At 36.4% G+C, this 13,760-nt stretch overlaps 3 protein-coding genes across 5 annotated transcripts; 2 read left to right on the top strand and 1 right to left on the bottom strand.

Annotated features, from left to right (window-relative positions):
* Position 1: 1 nt before the first annotated feature.
* LOC112464183 (palmitoyltransferase app) lies at positions 2-7,817 on the top strand. Of its 2 annotated transcripts, none has more exons than XM_025031032.1 (9): positions 2-1,039; positions 2,369-2,529; positions 2,688-2,846; positions 3,001-3,138; positions 3,240-3,394; positions 3,471-3,588; positions 3,723-3,835; positions 3,986-4,769; positions 6,461-7,817. In XM_025031032.1, exons 1-9 carry the CDS (start codon positions 891-893, stop codon positions 6,763-6,765), a joined length of 2,082 nt encoding a protein of 693 aa, XP_024886800.1. In that variant the 5' UTR covers positions 2-890; the 3' UTR covers positions 6,766-7,817. The 2 variants fall into 2 exon arrangements, with proteins under 2 accessions (XP_024886800.1, XP_024886799.1); XM_025031031.1 differs by having other exon boundaries at positions 891-1,039; positions 3,986-4,088.
* A 726-nt stretch (positions 7,818-8,543) lies between these two features.
* On the bottom strand, positions 8,544-11,226 carry LOC112464188 (protein odr-4 homolog). The gene is made up of 8 exons (XM_025031038.1): positions 11,017-11,226; positions 10,547-10,726; positions 10,006-10,211; positions 9,747-9,918; positions 9,487-9,666; positions 9,194-9,407; positions 8,936-9,118; positions 8,544-8,850 (listed from the first exon to the last, which is right to left on the bottom strand). Exons 1-8 carry the CDS (start codon positions 11,110-11,112, stop codon positions 8,666-8,668), a joined length of 1,416 nt encoding a protein of 471 aa, XP_024886806.1. The 5' UTR covers positions 11,113-11,226; the 3' UTR covers positions 8,544-8,665.
* Positions 11,227-11,390: 164 nt separating this feature from the next.
* Positions 11,391-13,660, top strand: LOC112464194 (type 1 phosphatidylinositol 4,5-bisphosphate 4-phosphatase-like). Of its 2 annotated transcripts, XM_025031047.1 has the most exons (6): positions 11,391-11,520; positions 11,625-11,764; positions 11,898-12,104; positions 12,181-12,318; positions 12,398-12,449; positions 12,566-13,660. In XM_025031047.1, exons 2-6 carry the CDS (start codon positions 11,702-11,704, stop codon positions 12,649-12,651), a joined length of 546 nt encoding a protein of 181 aa, XP_024886815.1. In that variant the 5' UTR covers positions 11,391-11,520; positions 11,625-11,701; the 3' UTR covers positions 12,652-13,660. The 2 variants fall into 2 exon arrangements, with proteins under 2 accessions (XP_024886815.1, XP_024886816.1); XM_025031048.1 differs by having other exon boundaries at positions 11,391-11,764.
* The last annotated feature ends 100 nt before the right edge of the window (positions 13,661-13,760 follow it).

Genomic DNA, 13,760 nt, shown 5'->3' with positions numbered 1-13,760 from the left:
CAGTTTCGCGAGCGACGGCGAGAGCGAGCGAGCAGCGAGCACGTCACGTCGTACGCGCGGCGTACTTCACGGCGGTGTGCGGTGTGCGTGCGTGTCTTCGATAAATAATGCGCGTTACCGTCGTCGTCCGTGGGCACATCGCGACGACCGCTACGGGGACGACGACGACGACGACGGGGACGATGACGGTTGCTTGAAGGAGGGGAAACGCCGACGGCGCTGGGGAAACCCCGGGTGGCGCGTTGTCCGACGGTGCTTCGCGTATACGTAGCCCCTCGCGAGTGGCCTCGTTGACCCAATTCCGACGAGCGAGGGCCTTTCCTTCGCGTCCGCGACCCTCTCGGCGATTTTTTGTTTCTTCGGACACTTCGGAGTCGGTGGCCTCCCCCCTCCTCCTGCCCCTCAAGACGGACGACGACGATGACGTCGACGTCGCGCTGGTAGCCCAAGTTTTACACCAAACTCGCCAGGCCAGAACTCGTGGAGCAAGGCTGGCTCGTCCGCGAGGATGCCGTGGACACTCTTGGACTTTGAGAGATAACCGTGCACAGGAAGATTTAAGGTTAAGTCGACGAACGCGAGCTTGATCCTGAACGTCCTCGTGGCGCGATCTCGTTCGCAGGTAGAACCGCGAGCTCAACAGGCGACGGACAATCGCGGGGGAGGTTAGTGATTGTTAATTGATACATGGATGCTGCCGTTCGCAGCTTCCGCGTTTTCACTTTGGCACCGGGCGACGCGGGCGAGATGAGATATGTCTGTACGAGTTCACGCGCGGGAACGTCCGAGGGACGACACGATTGCACGATTGTGATAAATCGCCAGCCTGCCGCCGGGATCCGTACGTTCATATATGGCAGTACGTGAGAGAGGCTTAACCCCGGAGCAAGATGCCGCACGTCACGCGAAAATGGGAACTCTTCCCGGGCAGGAATCGCTTCTGTTGCGACGGCAGAGTGATGATGGCACCGCAGACCGGAGTGTTCTACGTCACCGTGTGCCTCATCGTCGGGACAAGTGGATTGTTTTTCGGTTTTGAGTAAGCGACGCGCTCCGTTACGCTTTGTCTTTGAAAGCTAAACCTCGGGGTATCATCGTTAGTAACTCAATGTACCGTAATCGAAGGTGCATTGGATCATTCGTGAGATTAGGATGGTATTCCTATGTCCAATCTGGTCCAGTCTTATGTTCAAGATTGTCTTAGATTTGATCTCGGATGATCCTGAGATTCTGTCCATCCCGAGCATCTCGAGATCACGTTGGACCATACAATTATATACCTACAACCATATACATATGCTTGAATCTTAAATACAAGATTAGACTGTGAATACCGTCCTTAATCTATTAGTACATTGCGTGCCTTATCAGAACAAATAGATTGTCCTTCGGTTCTGAGTAAGCATTCCCTTTACTCTTGATTTTAAGGATAAACTTCAGTAGAGATAGAGTTGCTATAGCAACTTATGTATCCCAATCAAAGGTACATTAGATACTTTGTTAGAGATTAGGATAGTATTTTTTCATTAGTTTAATCTTGTATTTAGGAGTCACTGATGATTTTAAGCTACGATGCGACCAGTGAAACAATTATACGGCATCTCAGGATCATACTCGAGATGATCCTTAAATACAGGATTGGACTACGAATACCATCCTTAATCTATTAATATATTTTGTATCTTATTATTAGAATAAGTGGATTGTTTTTCGGTTCCGAGTAAGCATTGTTACATTTGACGTTAAGGATAACCTCAGAGTTAAGAATAAACCTCGGTATAATTATGATATAACTCTTGTATCGTAACGCAGAAGTACACTGGATACTTTATGACATTAAGATGGTCTTTTTTTCATAGTCCAATCTTGTATTCAAGATCATCTGTGACCCTAGGTGGTCTTGAGATTCTATCCAGCCAATGAAACGATTATACAACGTCACAAGATCATCCTCGAGATGACCTTAAATACAAGATTGGACTATGAATGCCGTCCTTAATCTATTAGCACACTGTACGCCTCATTGTCGGTACAAGTGGATTATTCTTCGATTCTGAGTAAGCGTCACATACGCTACGTTTGACTTTAAAGATAAGCCTCAGTATAATTAGAGTTGTGAAAGATTAGGGTATACTGTTTACCGTTGGTCTGATCTTATATTTGAAATCGTCTTATTTCTAATGTTGAAATTCCATCCAGCAAACTGTACAGAATCTCGAGATCATATACACAGGACGATAGTATATTAAGTATATTAGTATATTAAGATTAGACTGTAAATATCGTTCTCGATCTAGCAGCGGGAAAATTAGCTTTTATATACAACAGGATGAAATTTGTGGACAATGGTTTTCTTTTTCTTTTTCAGCTGTCCGTATCTGGCACTACATGTAACACCAGCAATACCAGTAATAGGAGCTTTATTATTTATATTCGTAATGTCTGCTTTGTTCCGCACAAGCTTTAGCGATCCCGGAGTAATTCCAAGAGCAACACCTGACGAGGCAGCTTACATCGAAAAACAAATCGGTACAAATATGATCATAGAGTATTTACAGACATAGTGATTGCGCTGTTTTTCGTTTAGCTACTTTAAAAGACTAGTAATGTTTTAATTCAGAGATAATAAGTGCTTATTATAAACATTTTTAATGCTGAATTGAAAAATTTTTTTATATGGATTGTAGAAGTACCGAACAATGATAACTCCAAGACATACAGACCCCCTCCTAGGACGAAAGAAGTCTTGATCAGAGGGCAACCAGTAAAATTAAAATATTGCTTTACATGCAAGATATTTAGGCCGCCAAGAGCCTCTCACTGTAGTTTATGCGACAATTGCGTAGGTATGTACTATACTTTATCAAAATTAGATATCTGAGGTGTTCGTCCTCCTTTTCACTCTCGCGTTATCAGACACTTGTCAGAATTAATCTTGAATACGATACTAATTTAATCACAGATATTGGGCGAGGGTCTTAAAGATAACTATTGTTGCAGAGAGATTTGATCATCACTGTCCATGGGTGGGTAATTGCGTGGGCAGAAGAAATTATAGATATTTTTATGCTTTTATAGTATCCCTCGCATTCCTTTGCGTTTTTATATTTATATGTGCAGTCACACATATGATTATGCGTGAGTAATCTTGATTTCCGGATCATTATAAATGAATTTATGCAAATGCAATTATAATAAAATCAGAACGTAACGTGTCTGTTTACCACTTGTGATTTTAGTTACGAAAGATAATAAGCCGTTTTTAGAAGTTGTAAAACTATCTCCAAGCAGCGTTATCGTGGGAGTCATATGCTTCTTCTCTCTTTGGAGTATCTTGGGCCTCGCTGGTTTTCACACGTATTTAACTAGCAGCAATCAAACGACTAACGAAGATGTAAGTACGTTTGACAAAATCACGTATCAATTATGTCTCGGCATTTTTCCTCAATTGCTGCTGCTGCTCCTCGTAGATTAAAGGGTCGTTCACGAATAGAAGAGGACAGGACAATTTTAATCCTTACAGTCAAGGAAATATCTGTGGGAATTGTTTTTATGTGTTATGTGGACCAGCTCCACCTAGTTTAATCGGTAAGATCTTTCGCGCGCACAAGTTGCATAATAATTCGTCCATGTGAATATGCAAGTCATAGAAGCTCAGGATATAGCTGTGACGTCATCCTTTAATTGTGCATTGAATTCATTCTCGAATCATATCGTTCCAGATCGAAGGGGGATAGTTACGCCTGAATATCGCGCGGAACACGAACGAGTTGGTGATGATAATGTGATTACTAATAATAAGACATATGGTACTGCCAAAATTGTGCAGCCTCAGGTAATTACAAATTTATAACTTTACAGGCTGACAAGCCTACTTTTTAATCGTACATTTGAATGCAGTAGGATATTTCTCAGTAGGCAATATACGATATATAAGTATAATATAAATTTATACATTTTTCGTTATTTTTATTTATTTTAACAGTCGAACGGTACGGCGGTTCAGACAAGCCCCAGCACGGATCTCACGGGCTCGATGAACAATTTGATCAGCGGTCAACATTCTCCAAGAATAGAGTCAATGAACGGTGAGTTGACCCTCTTGAGACATCCTACACGTTGTCCCGAGGACCTACCAAAATATCCGCGGCAATACATAAACGATACTTACGTGCCGCCGTATCCGGCGCAGCATTGCCCCGAGGATTCTATGAAACATATTAATTACACCGAGGTAGATCGGTTAAATCCGGACTTTCAGAAATATCCGTGTAAATGCGAGGACGGCTTGCACAAGTATCCTCATAGGTGTAGGGAGGAATATCATAGGTGCTCGGATAATAATCTTATATACGACCAGTGCATAGGGGATCAGAAATACGGCATTGATCTTCAGAAATATCCTCAAAGATACTCCGAGGATCCCTTGCGTTACAGGATAAGCGAGAAAAACGGTTATACCGATCTGCAAAAGTTCCCCCAGTGCTATTCCGAAGATCCATTACGGCTCTCGCAGTCGCCGCATATGCTTAAATATAACAATTTGAGATGTGCCGAACACAGCTTAAAATATCCGATAACGAAGAACATTCTGCCGGCGCGTATATTAGGCACGGGTGGCATACCGATTATCGGGCAGACCGCGATTGGCCTCGTGGTAAACAGATTCGGTTCCGGACCGCTAGCTAATAATTTATCGTACGCGGAGAATTCGTTATGCCCGAGCGATAGTACGGAAGAGGATCTCTTGAATCGTCGCTTCATTATGAGTTCACTCAGTGACAATGAGGACATTTAACGTCTATTATCAACCGATAACACATTTTTGAATTATAAAATTCATTTATAGTAGAAAATGAACAATAAAATAATTTATTATTGTTACATTCTTACTAAAGAAATCTTGAATTTATTAGAAAGTTTTAACGATTAGACTCGTGATTCGTGCTATTCTAAAAAAAAAAAAATCTTTCATGTTGAGAAAATGTACTGATTTGTATATACATATACATATAAATGGTTATATAATTGTTCTTGATTCCTTTAATTGGGAATTTTTAAAAATTATATATACAAATGCCAAGTTGAATTTAATTGTTGAAAAAAGAGATCTATCTATTTATTTTTAAAAGTACCGTTTTGCATTACGCATAGATGTTTATTTTAAAAATATATTATGGTGGTATATAAATGAATTAAGGTATATACGATACCCATTATGTTTAATTGATGTGACTTTTCTTAATGATATTCTTCTTAATTTATATATATATATATATATTTTACATATTACTTATTACATAAATAAATATTATATGCTAAACTTTTAAATCTGTTATTGCTTTTACACATATTCAATATTCCCGTTTAAAAAAATTATTTCGTATTTCTTTCATGAATTTTGCCAATGTTGCATAAGTTCCTTTCGCTATTATAAAAACGATGAAAGTGCATAATGCAAAGATATGGTTTATTTTTAATTCTGACAGAATGTAAATCTATTTGTATATATATTTATCTAAGTTTCTTAGTAATTAGTAAAATTTCGACATAATTCAATAAATTGTATTTCTCTGTTGTTTAAAATTACGTCCTGTTATCGAGGGCTCAGAGCGTACTACTCGGTAAGTTCACTTCAAACATTTTGATCGTCATTGAGTGTATGTTTTAATATACGAATGATCTGATTATTTCTTTTCACTAGCATTAATAAATCACCATACACGTGACATGTTTCTCTTATATTTTTACGAGACTAATTTTGGAGCGATACAATTAATTACAGGGTTTATGGCTTGTGACTAATCGGTTTTAATTTGATTTTATATTATAGGCACAAGATAAGATCTTATATGTAAATACTTACGTTAGTAAACATACGCGTGAAAATACCTCGATTTTTTGCTTTTTATTCGAAGGGAAAATTTCAATTCAATGTAATATTTTATTTTTTCAACGTGCGTATGCTCTCTTTATAAATTTACAAAATTCGATAAGACACCTTGTAATACCAAATAATGTGACGAATATGGTTTGATATACTCTTTTTTTTGTCTTTACGCATAAATGAAGGCAGTGTCCAAAAAAATTTTTGCAATGCTATGTTTAATGTAAGATGTTAACTTAACGGAATGTAGGAATGTGTATTGAGGATTAGTGCATTAAGTGGGTTTATTGAAATTACGATAAAGCTTGTATCGCTGATATATTGTGTGTAAGAAAAACACAAGGCCACAACGCTGCACCTTTCTGATAATAATTGTATAATATAATTTGTTTTTCCTTTTTCTGTCGATACTAAGGAGGTTTCATAACAGCTTGTACCCCTTCACGGTTTAATAGCAATTTATTTATATTTTAATGCTCTGTATGTGCACTCTATTTTTTTTTTGTACAAGTTGTCCATGCAACACCACCGAAACGAGATATACTTATCTGGCATTACGAACTTTGCTTTTAGGTAGTACCACAAACAGTATAAGTCAACTTGTTACCAACGAAATACCGCTAGCGTCTCTCAATATAGCACCAATTGATATCGACGAAATCGCACCGCTGCCTTCTCGTCAGAGTGTCGTGGTCTCTTCCGCTCTGGATACATCTTCCATACCAACAGTAACTGTAACGACCCCTTTATCTGCATCTAGACTTAGACTATTGCAGGACACGACGATGATAGAGTCCGCCTTAGACTTGGATTCGTTGGAAGATGCGAGCGTCGGTAGAGGAAGCCAGTCGGGGCTTATAAAAATGGGCGTAGTATAAAGTTTCCGGCTGCAAGCCGTACAGATTACGAATGATCGATTTCTGTCCGAGGACTAGTGCAGTTTCAACGTTACGTATTGAAATAAGGAACGCAATTTGCATTTTCATCGAGAAGCGTTCACGCATATGATAATTAAGTGCAAATGTTAATTGTTGTCATTAATTGCAACGGGATAGATATTTACAACGTTATACTTTTTCTTGGGAGAAAAAGTGATTTCGAGAAATTTATAAAATTAGAAAATTAAGTCACAAACAAAATGGCCGAATTCACATTGCTATGATTAAAGTACAAATATGATTATTTTGATAATTAAATTTGTATAATTGCATAATTGTGTTGCAATAATGTGTATTTAAATCGTAATTCCGTATGACTACTATTTATTATATCATATTCGCACATTGAACTATAATAATCATATGCCAGAAAGGTGTCGATGATATATTCCATTTTTCCAAATAATTCTGCGTTAAAATGTAGAATCGTCATTGAGAATGTAGAATCCGCCTAGGAGGTTTTAGAAAAATTTTTGAAAAGTATTATTAACGAGTTAATTAATTTATTATATACGTTAGATTATTCACGCAATTCTATAAAGTACTCAAGATTCTATAAAAAACAAAATAATGTTTGCTCGAAAGAAGATATTATAGTGATATAAAAAAAAAATCATGCTACTTAATTTCGTTTATGCAAATTTATATGTATAAGTTACGTCACACATAAGAAGATTTATTTTTTCAACTTATGGCACCTCTAATTGTTAGAAATACATACATTTTGCATTATTTTATATGTATATATATACGATATTATAAAAACTCTAATGATTTTGCAATAGATGTAAAAAGTCGATAGCTACGTGTGTACAAACCATATTTCTGGCACTTGTTCGTGCTTATACTCAATGAGAGAAAAAGAATCAAAGTTGCACTATAGAGACTGGAATAAATATGTTTTAACGGGATGAAAGTAAGAATGAAGGAAAAGAGGAACGTTGCTTTCAGTACGATATTTATTGCAGAAAAATGTTAAGAACTACGATATTTTTTCTGTTACGTTTTCCTAACATTCTTAGAGATATTGTCTTTTCGAAGGGATTTGTCGTGTACAGTGTAAAAAGTTTTGTAAATAAAATTTTCATACACGTTAGCATAAAGAATTTTACAGAATATTTACAAAATTTATTAAAGCAATGCAGTTGATAGCGAGCATTTAAATATTAGGATTATCACTGCCTAATTTATTAACAAATTTTGTATCAAAATTGCATGTTTTTACCTAATTTGACATTTATTATGCGATATATTATTCATATATGAGTAATATTAAAGACTATATTAATAACAGAGCAGTTGACATACTAAAGATATCAAGGATTGCCATTACGAAGACTAAAAATTCTAAGGTTACTATTCTTTTGTATATAAAAGTACGTGTGTATGATATGGTATATGTATATATTATGTAGATGTTATAATAAAATCCGCATATAATATAAAACAAGTTAAAGACATTTTGCAATATTTTTATTGTAATTCCTCGAAATATATTAATAAAAAGGAACAACGCATGCGTGTGAGAGCTAAACTAATTATACATTATTTTTGTTTTACACTAAAATCACACACTTTTAGATATAAAAGTAAAAGTGATTATAAGAATTCGATCTCATATGAACGTAATGTTAGTTGGATTAAAGAAATTTGTATATACGTTAACTTTCAAAACATGTATATTAAATAATTTTTAAAATTTTTACATCAAAATTTACACGACTTCAAATATTACTTATTATTACTTTAAAATGGACATTTGTATATTACATGATATATATATTATATAAACAAATTGCTACGTTTTACGTGCACTGTGAGTAAAACGCAAATGCATATATTACATCATGTTGCTGTACGAGTTGTTATACATGAGTTGGTGCACGAGGATAGCAATCATCATTAAAATAAACGCAACGCTTAAACCGGTAGTATAAACGATCGCTTGATAATTTCCAATTTTATCGGCATTATTGTCCAACTGTTTAGTATTGACATCGCTTTGGCAGTAGAATTCCGTAGGATCTGCATCAATATATTCGGTTGTAAAACAATGTATGTGACTTCGAGTTGCTTATATGATACTTTACATTTTTTTTTCTTCACTTACCAGCTTGTATCTCGACCTCTTTTTGAACCTGACTTTCTTGCACTTCGAGATCTAGAAGTTCTTGCAACGACAATAACGCCTCTTGCGGCCCTTCGCCGGGAAACAGATAGTCCGATAACGTGACTTTATTTTCCGGTAATGCTATTAATACTCGTCTCGGTGGTTCATGCAACGTGATATTCTCTGAAACCACAAGTTTGCGGAATATAAGTATCAAATTCTACTATTTATATTACATGTCCTTCAGTCATGATTTACCTTCGGGAGAACCATTTTCCTCCTCTATCAAACTATCCCAATGCATTTCCAATCTACTCGCCAGAGATCTCACTATATCTTCTTTCACAGCCGTATTGGCCTCTGCGATACTGGCTTTCTGATGTACAAATGTTTTGCTGACTAATTGTCCAATTAATCGTATCAACGCGCTGCATGCCGTCGTTTTTACATCCATATTACTGTTATCTTGTGACTAATAATAAGATAAATTGTGCTTAATTTTTTCATTATCTCTTTTCGTAAAAACTTTAAATAAATCTACTCGTACTCACGCAAGGAATATATAGGCTAACTTGAAGTGAATTACTGCTATCATTTGTCTTATTTTTACACTCCTTATTGTTCTTCTTTTTCTTGCCAAATATTTCTAACGTGTCATCCGGAGATCTGACCTCTCCCTCGATAACGATGAGCGAAGACTCGATTAAATCTACCACGTTTGTCAAGATATTCTGTAAAATTTATACTATACTTAATACTATATTTAATGGGTTAATGTAAAAGAAAAATAAATTGTTCCATTGGTTAATACCTGTAATTGCTTCTTGAGAGTTTCGGGATCCTTGTCTGCGGCAATGAGGTACAATTTGTCAAAGTCTACCAGAGCTTCAAGTTGATACCACCTGGTTGCTTTTTCTTGGAATTTCCAATCGGCCGGTTTCAACATACTGTCCTTAGCGATGTCTATAGACTTGCAAATATATCTGAAAGTAAAAAAACTCTAATTACTAAATTAATTAAGATATAGCGTGGAACTTGCGTCTGCTTGAGGAACCCAGGCAGGAACTTACTTTTGCGTGACACTGTTGAAACTTAATATAAGCTTCTCATCCTGATTATTTCCACAGAGGTATTTGTTATTCCACGACAAAGTTTTGTGAATTGCACCAAGAACCGATTTGAGCTTTTGCACATTGCTAGTATTGTCTAAGGTATCCTCGGGTCCGACAATAAATATGCCAAGTACCCACATTCCGCCAGGCAGCATTCTTGTGACCTGTGAAAAAAAAAAAAAAAAAAAAAAAAAATGTGTATTCAGCTTTATGTAACATGTTAGGTTGCTTCAATGTACATTAATTCCTTATCTTTCAAATTGTTTATAGATTTAGGATTTAGGTATATCTGTCTAGTCACTTGTCAAAATATTCATGTGTCATTTATAAAAAAGATACCATCAAAATTATTGACATATCACATTGATAATTTTATTAGATTGGAAACAAGCATTATATTTCTTTTGTTTCTACTCGTTCTCACAATAATTAAACGGTCCATAAAAATAAGGAATTAAATGTCCTATTTCGTAATCACGCCACAAAGACTGTAACACACATGTTTAGCGTGATCGGCAACCCAGCTCATAGGTATATCTTTAACAGATCTGATATACGTATTCGCTACATCCTGTTCTGCGGGCGCTGAGGAACCAATCAATGTTTCTTCCACGACATTTTTACTAAGAGGAGGCGGTGTCTTCGCTAAGTGCACAATGTAATCCTTTTGCACGGAACTCTGTAATATCAAATAGAGGACAGTCAAGCAATGTCACATACAACTTACCGTTAAATTTAAAATACCACACGACAACAGAATTAAATTAAATATTTTGCCTTCAGTTCCAACGATCAAAGAAAAAATAAAAAATAAAGAATGTTAACAGTCGTTGCTCGACTTCTGTTAATTTTAAATAACTTGGAATACGCTGAAATACGTTGCGTGTTTTCCATTTCTTATCGCATATGTTAAAAACGAGAGCGTTATTAACATGCGACGCGGATAAAATACTGAAAAACTGGAATAACCTGTCCTAAAATCAATCCTATCACATATCCATCGGGCTTAGCTAAGGATGCTAGATATGTGCGAAGGTGCTCCTCAGCATAAATTGTCCGTCCCATTTCTTCCGCGTGCTATCCTCTTTGATTTTTCTTAACTTCTCTTAACTTGACAGGAATGACAGGATCGCGACAATGCGCGAATCGTGCACGACAGTCGCGACACTGGCACCACCCATGGTGTAAAGATGGAAGCACATAAAATTGCAGGAGCCATGAGCAGAATGCAGAAGCCATATGCGCATGCGTTCAGCAGACACAACTGTTGAGTTCGTCTTATCAACACTCTGCGTTGATTGATTGGTTCTAAAAGTAAGAGCCAATCACGTTCGACTGCTACTCAGCAGCTTGATCTGCTGAACGCGCCTTTTGTTTTATTGATCTTTAGCTCTTTTGTCAACATGTTGCCTTCCACAGTCGAACACGTGTGAACACGTTAAATAACGGTTTGGTTCGATGTCCACATTTGCCGTAAGATATCTTCCGTTGGTTCCTTTGCTAGAAGAAGAGGGATTGTATTCATTATCGTTGGGATTAATTATAGCCTTATTAGTAATGAGTATGTATTATCGCAGCGGAATGCGGAATTGCAAAAAAGTTAAGGCTCGAGAGGAAGTAAATCACGGCAACCGGAAGTCAACCGAGCGCCATCATGGCGCACTTTGTAATCGCATTAAAACGAAATCGCGAAAACGAATCCCGTTTCAACGTACGAGTGAGTAGATTTTTGAAGATTATTCAAAGCACAGACTCCATGTCCGGTGTACAATAGGTGTACAATAGAGTCCCGGTTTACAATAAGTGTTTTAATCTCTAAGCTGACTTCCATTGTCTTCTTTTCTTGCCAGGAATGCGAGCCGATACGAAATGCACCACCTGGAAAGATGTACGTACGATGTCCGTGCAATTGTCTGTTCTTATGTAAAAGCTCCTCGCAGTGTATCAGCTGCCCCAAGCCAAATTGTAAACGTGTTATCAATCTGACTGATCTGACACCGAACCCCATACCGGGCATGCGCAAGGTGGGATGTGCCCATTGCCATGACACATTCTTGGTGAGTCATCAGCGATTATAGTTATTTTGTTTTATTGATCTTCAGCTCTTTTGTCTTAAAATGTTGCCTTCCACAGTTTAACACGTTTAACGGTTTGGTTCGATGTCCACATTGCCGTAAGATATCTTCCGTTGGTCCAAACTTTGTTAGAAGAAGAGGGCTTGCATTAATTTTCGTTGGGATTATAACCTTAGTAATTGCTACAGCTTTAATGGTAAGTGTACACACTCAATTTCTTGTTTGTATTGTTGGTGATCTCTATAATATCAATTTTATACCGTATATAATTATAGGTCGGGACCTATATATATGCAGGAAACGGAGGTCTTTATCTAATTTATATTGGTGGGTATAAGCGGTATCTCAAATTTCGAAAATTGTCGATAAAAATTCGTCAATAACTTCTACTATTCAGTCGCTATTTAAAAAATTCGTCCATCACATTTTTGGATCATTTCCAGTTGGATTTCTATTGGGGCTTTTAAGCTTGGGTCGCGGCATTTATTACTGTACGATGAAGAACAGTTTGATAGAGGATCCCGTATAGGCTCCCAAACAGCAGTGAGCAACCGGTAATATGAATCAAAACCCATTGAGATGAATGTCATGTAACCTATTTAGAACAAATGTTAATAGTAATGTGACATTTCAAGCCCTTTTGAGGCAAGGAGTATATACGCATATGGGTATATATGCATGGCTATATGCAGATCTGTATTGTTTATTATAATGCGTGTATACATTCTTATATAATACGCATACACATATGAATGTATTTCGCAATTGGGAAGAAAGCAAACGTTTGCGACGCTTTCCCCAGGTAAGATAACGATCGTTGGAAATCTCTCTCGAAAGCCTTATTTTTATACGAAGAATAAATTGTTCCTATGCACTTTTATATGTGCAAGCATAGAAGCAATTAGCTATCGGCTCTCCGTGTTTTATTTTACTTACTGACTAAAGAATACGCTTTATATTAAAATATACGTACAACCTACATACATGCTTTTTATAACATATTACGCGTATTAAGTGTATACAAATAGAATCGAAGTGCAAATGTGCTCATATTCCAATTGTACGTACGAAGTAAGTTTTAAAACTCATATACGAGTCTGTACGAATCTGTTTTGAAATATATTCTTTACATTCTATATAAAAGCATCTATATTAAAAACAAAATCGCATTATTTCAAATAAATTTCTAGGTTTATAATATAAATAAATAATAAAATATAAATAATGCACTTAGTGATACAAATCCAAATATAGAATTTCCCTGATTATTACGTGAAGAATACTCTGTAAGATGTTTTCAGTTTTTGCTGTAAAGTACACGTGATATCATCGGTCATGAAAATATAGTCTTATTGATTAGGTGTGTTTTCGTCATATAGCTTTTATAATCTGCAATACTCTTTCAAATGCAACTCTTTTTTCTAGGCAACTCTTTCTACAGCAACTATTCTCAACTCTATACATATAAGTTTCCTTATCACATAATAGAAGATGTTATACTTGTTGAAAAAAATAAATTCCGTTTGGTAAAAAACTAACAGCTGTATTTATTCCATAACATGTAGATAAATTTGTCGACCCGAGAAAAAAATTGGTTAATATTGAATCGCCATACGAAACATTATATATATATTAGGG

Source organism: Temnothorax curvispinosus, unplaced genomic scaffold (assembly GCF_003070985.1).
Source record: "Temnothorax curvispinosus isolate PA1 unplaced genomic scaffold, ASM307098v1 QBEX01013997.1, whole genome shotgun sequence".
NCBI classification, from domain to species: Eukaryota; Metazoa; Arthropoda; class Insecta; order Hymenoptera; family Formicidae; genus Temnothorax; species Temnothorax curvispinosus.
The sequence above is the reverse complement of the archived record's forward strand: the minus strand, read 5'-3'. Positions and strand labels throughout refer to the sequence as shown.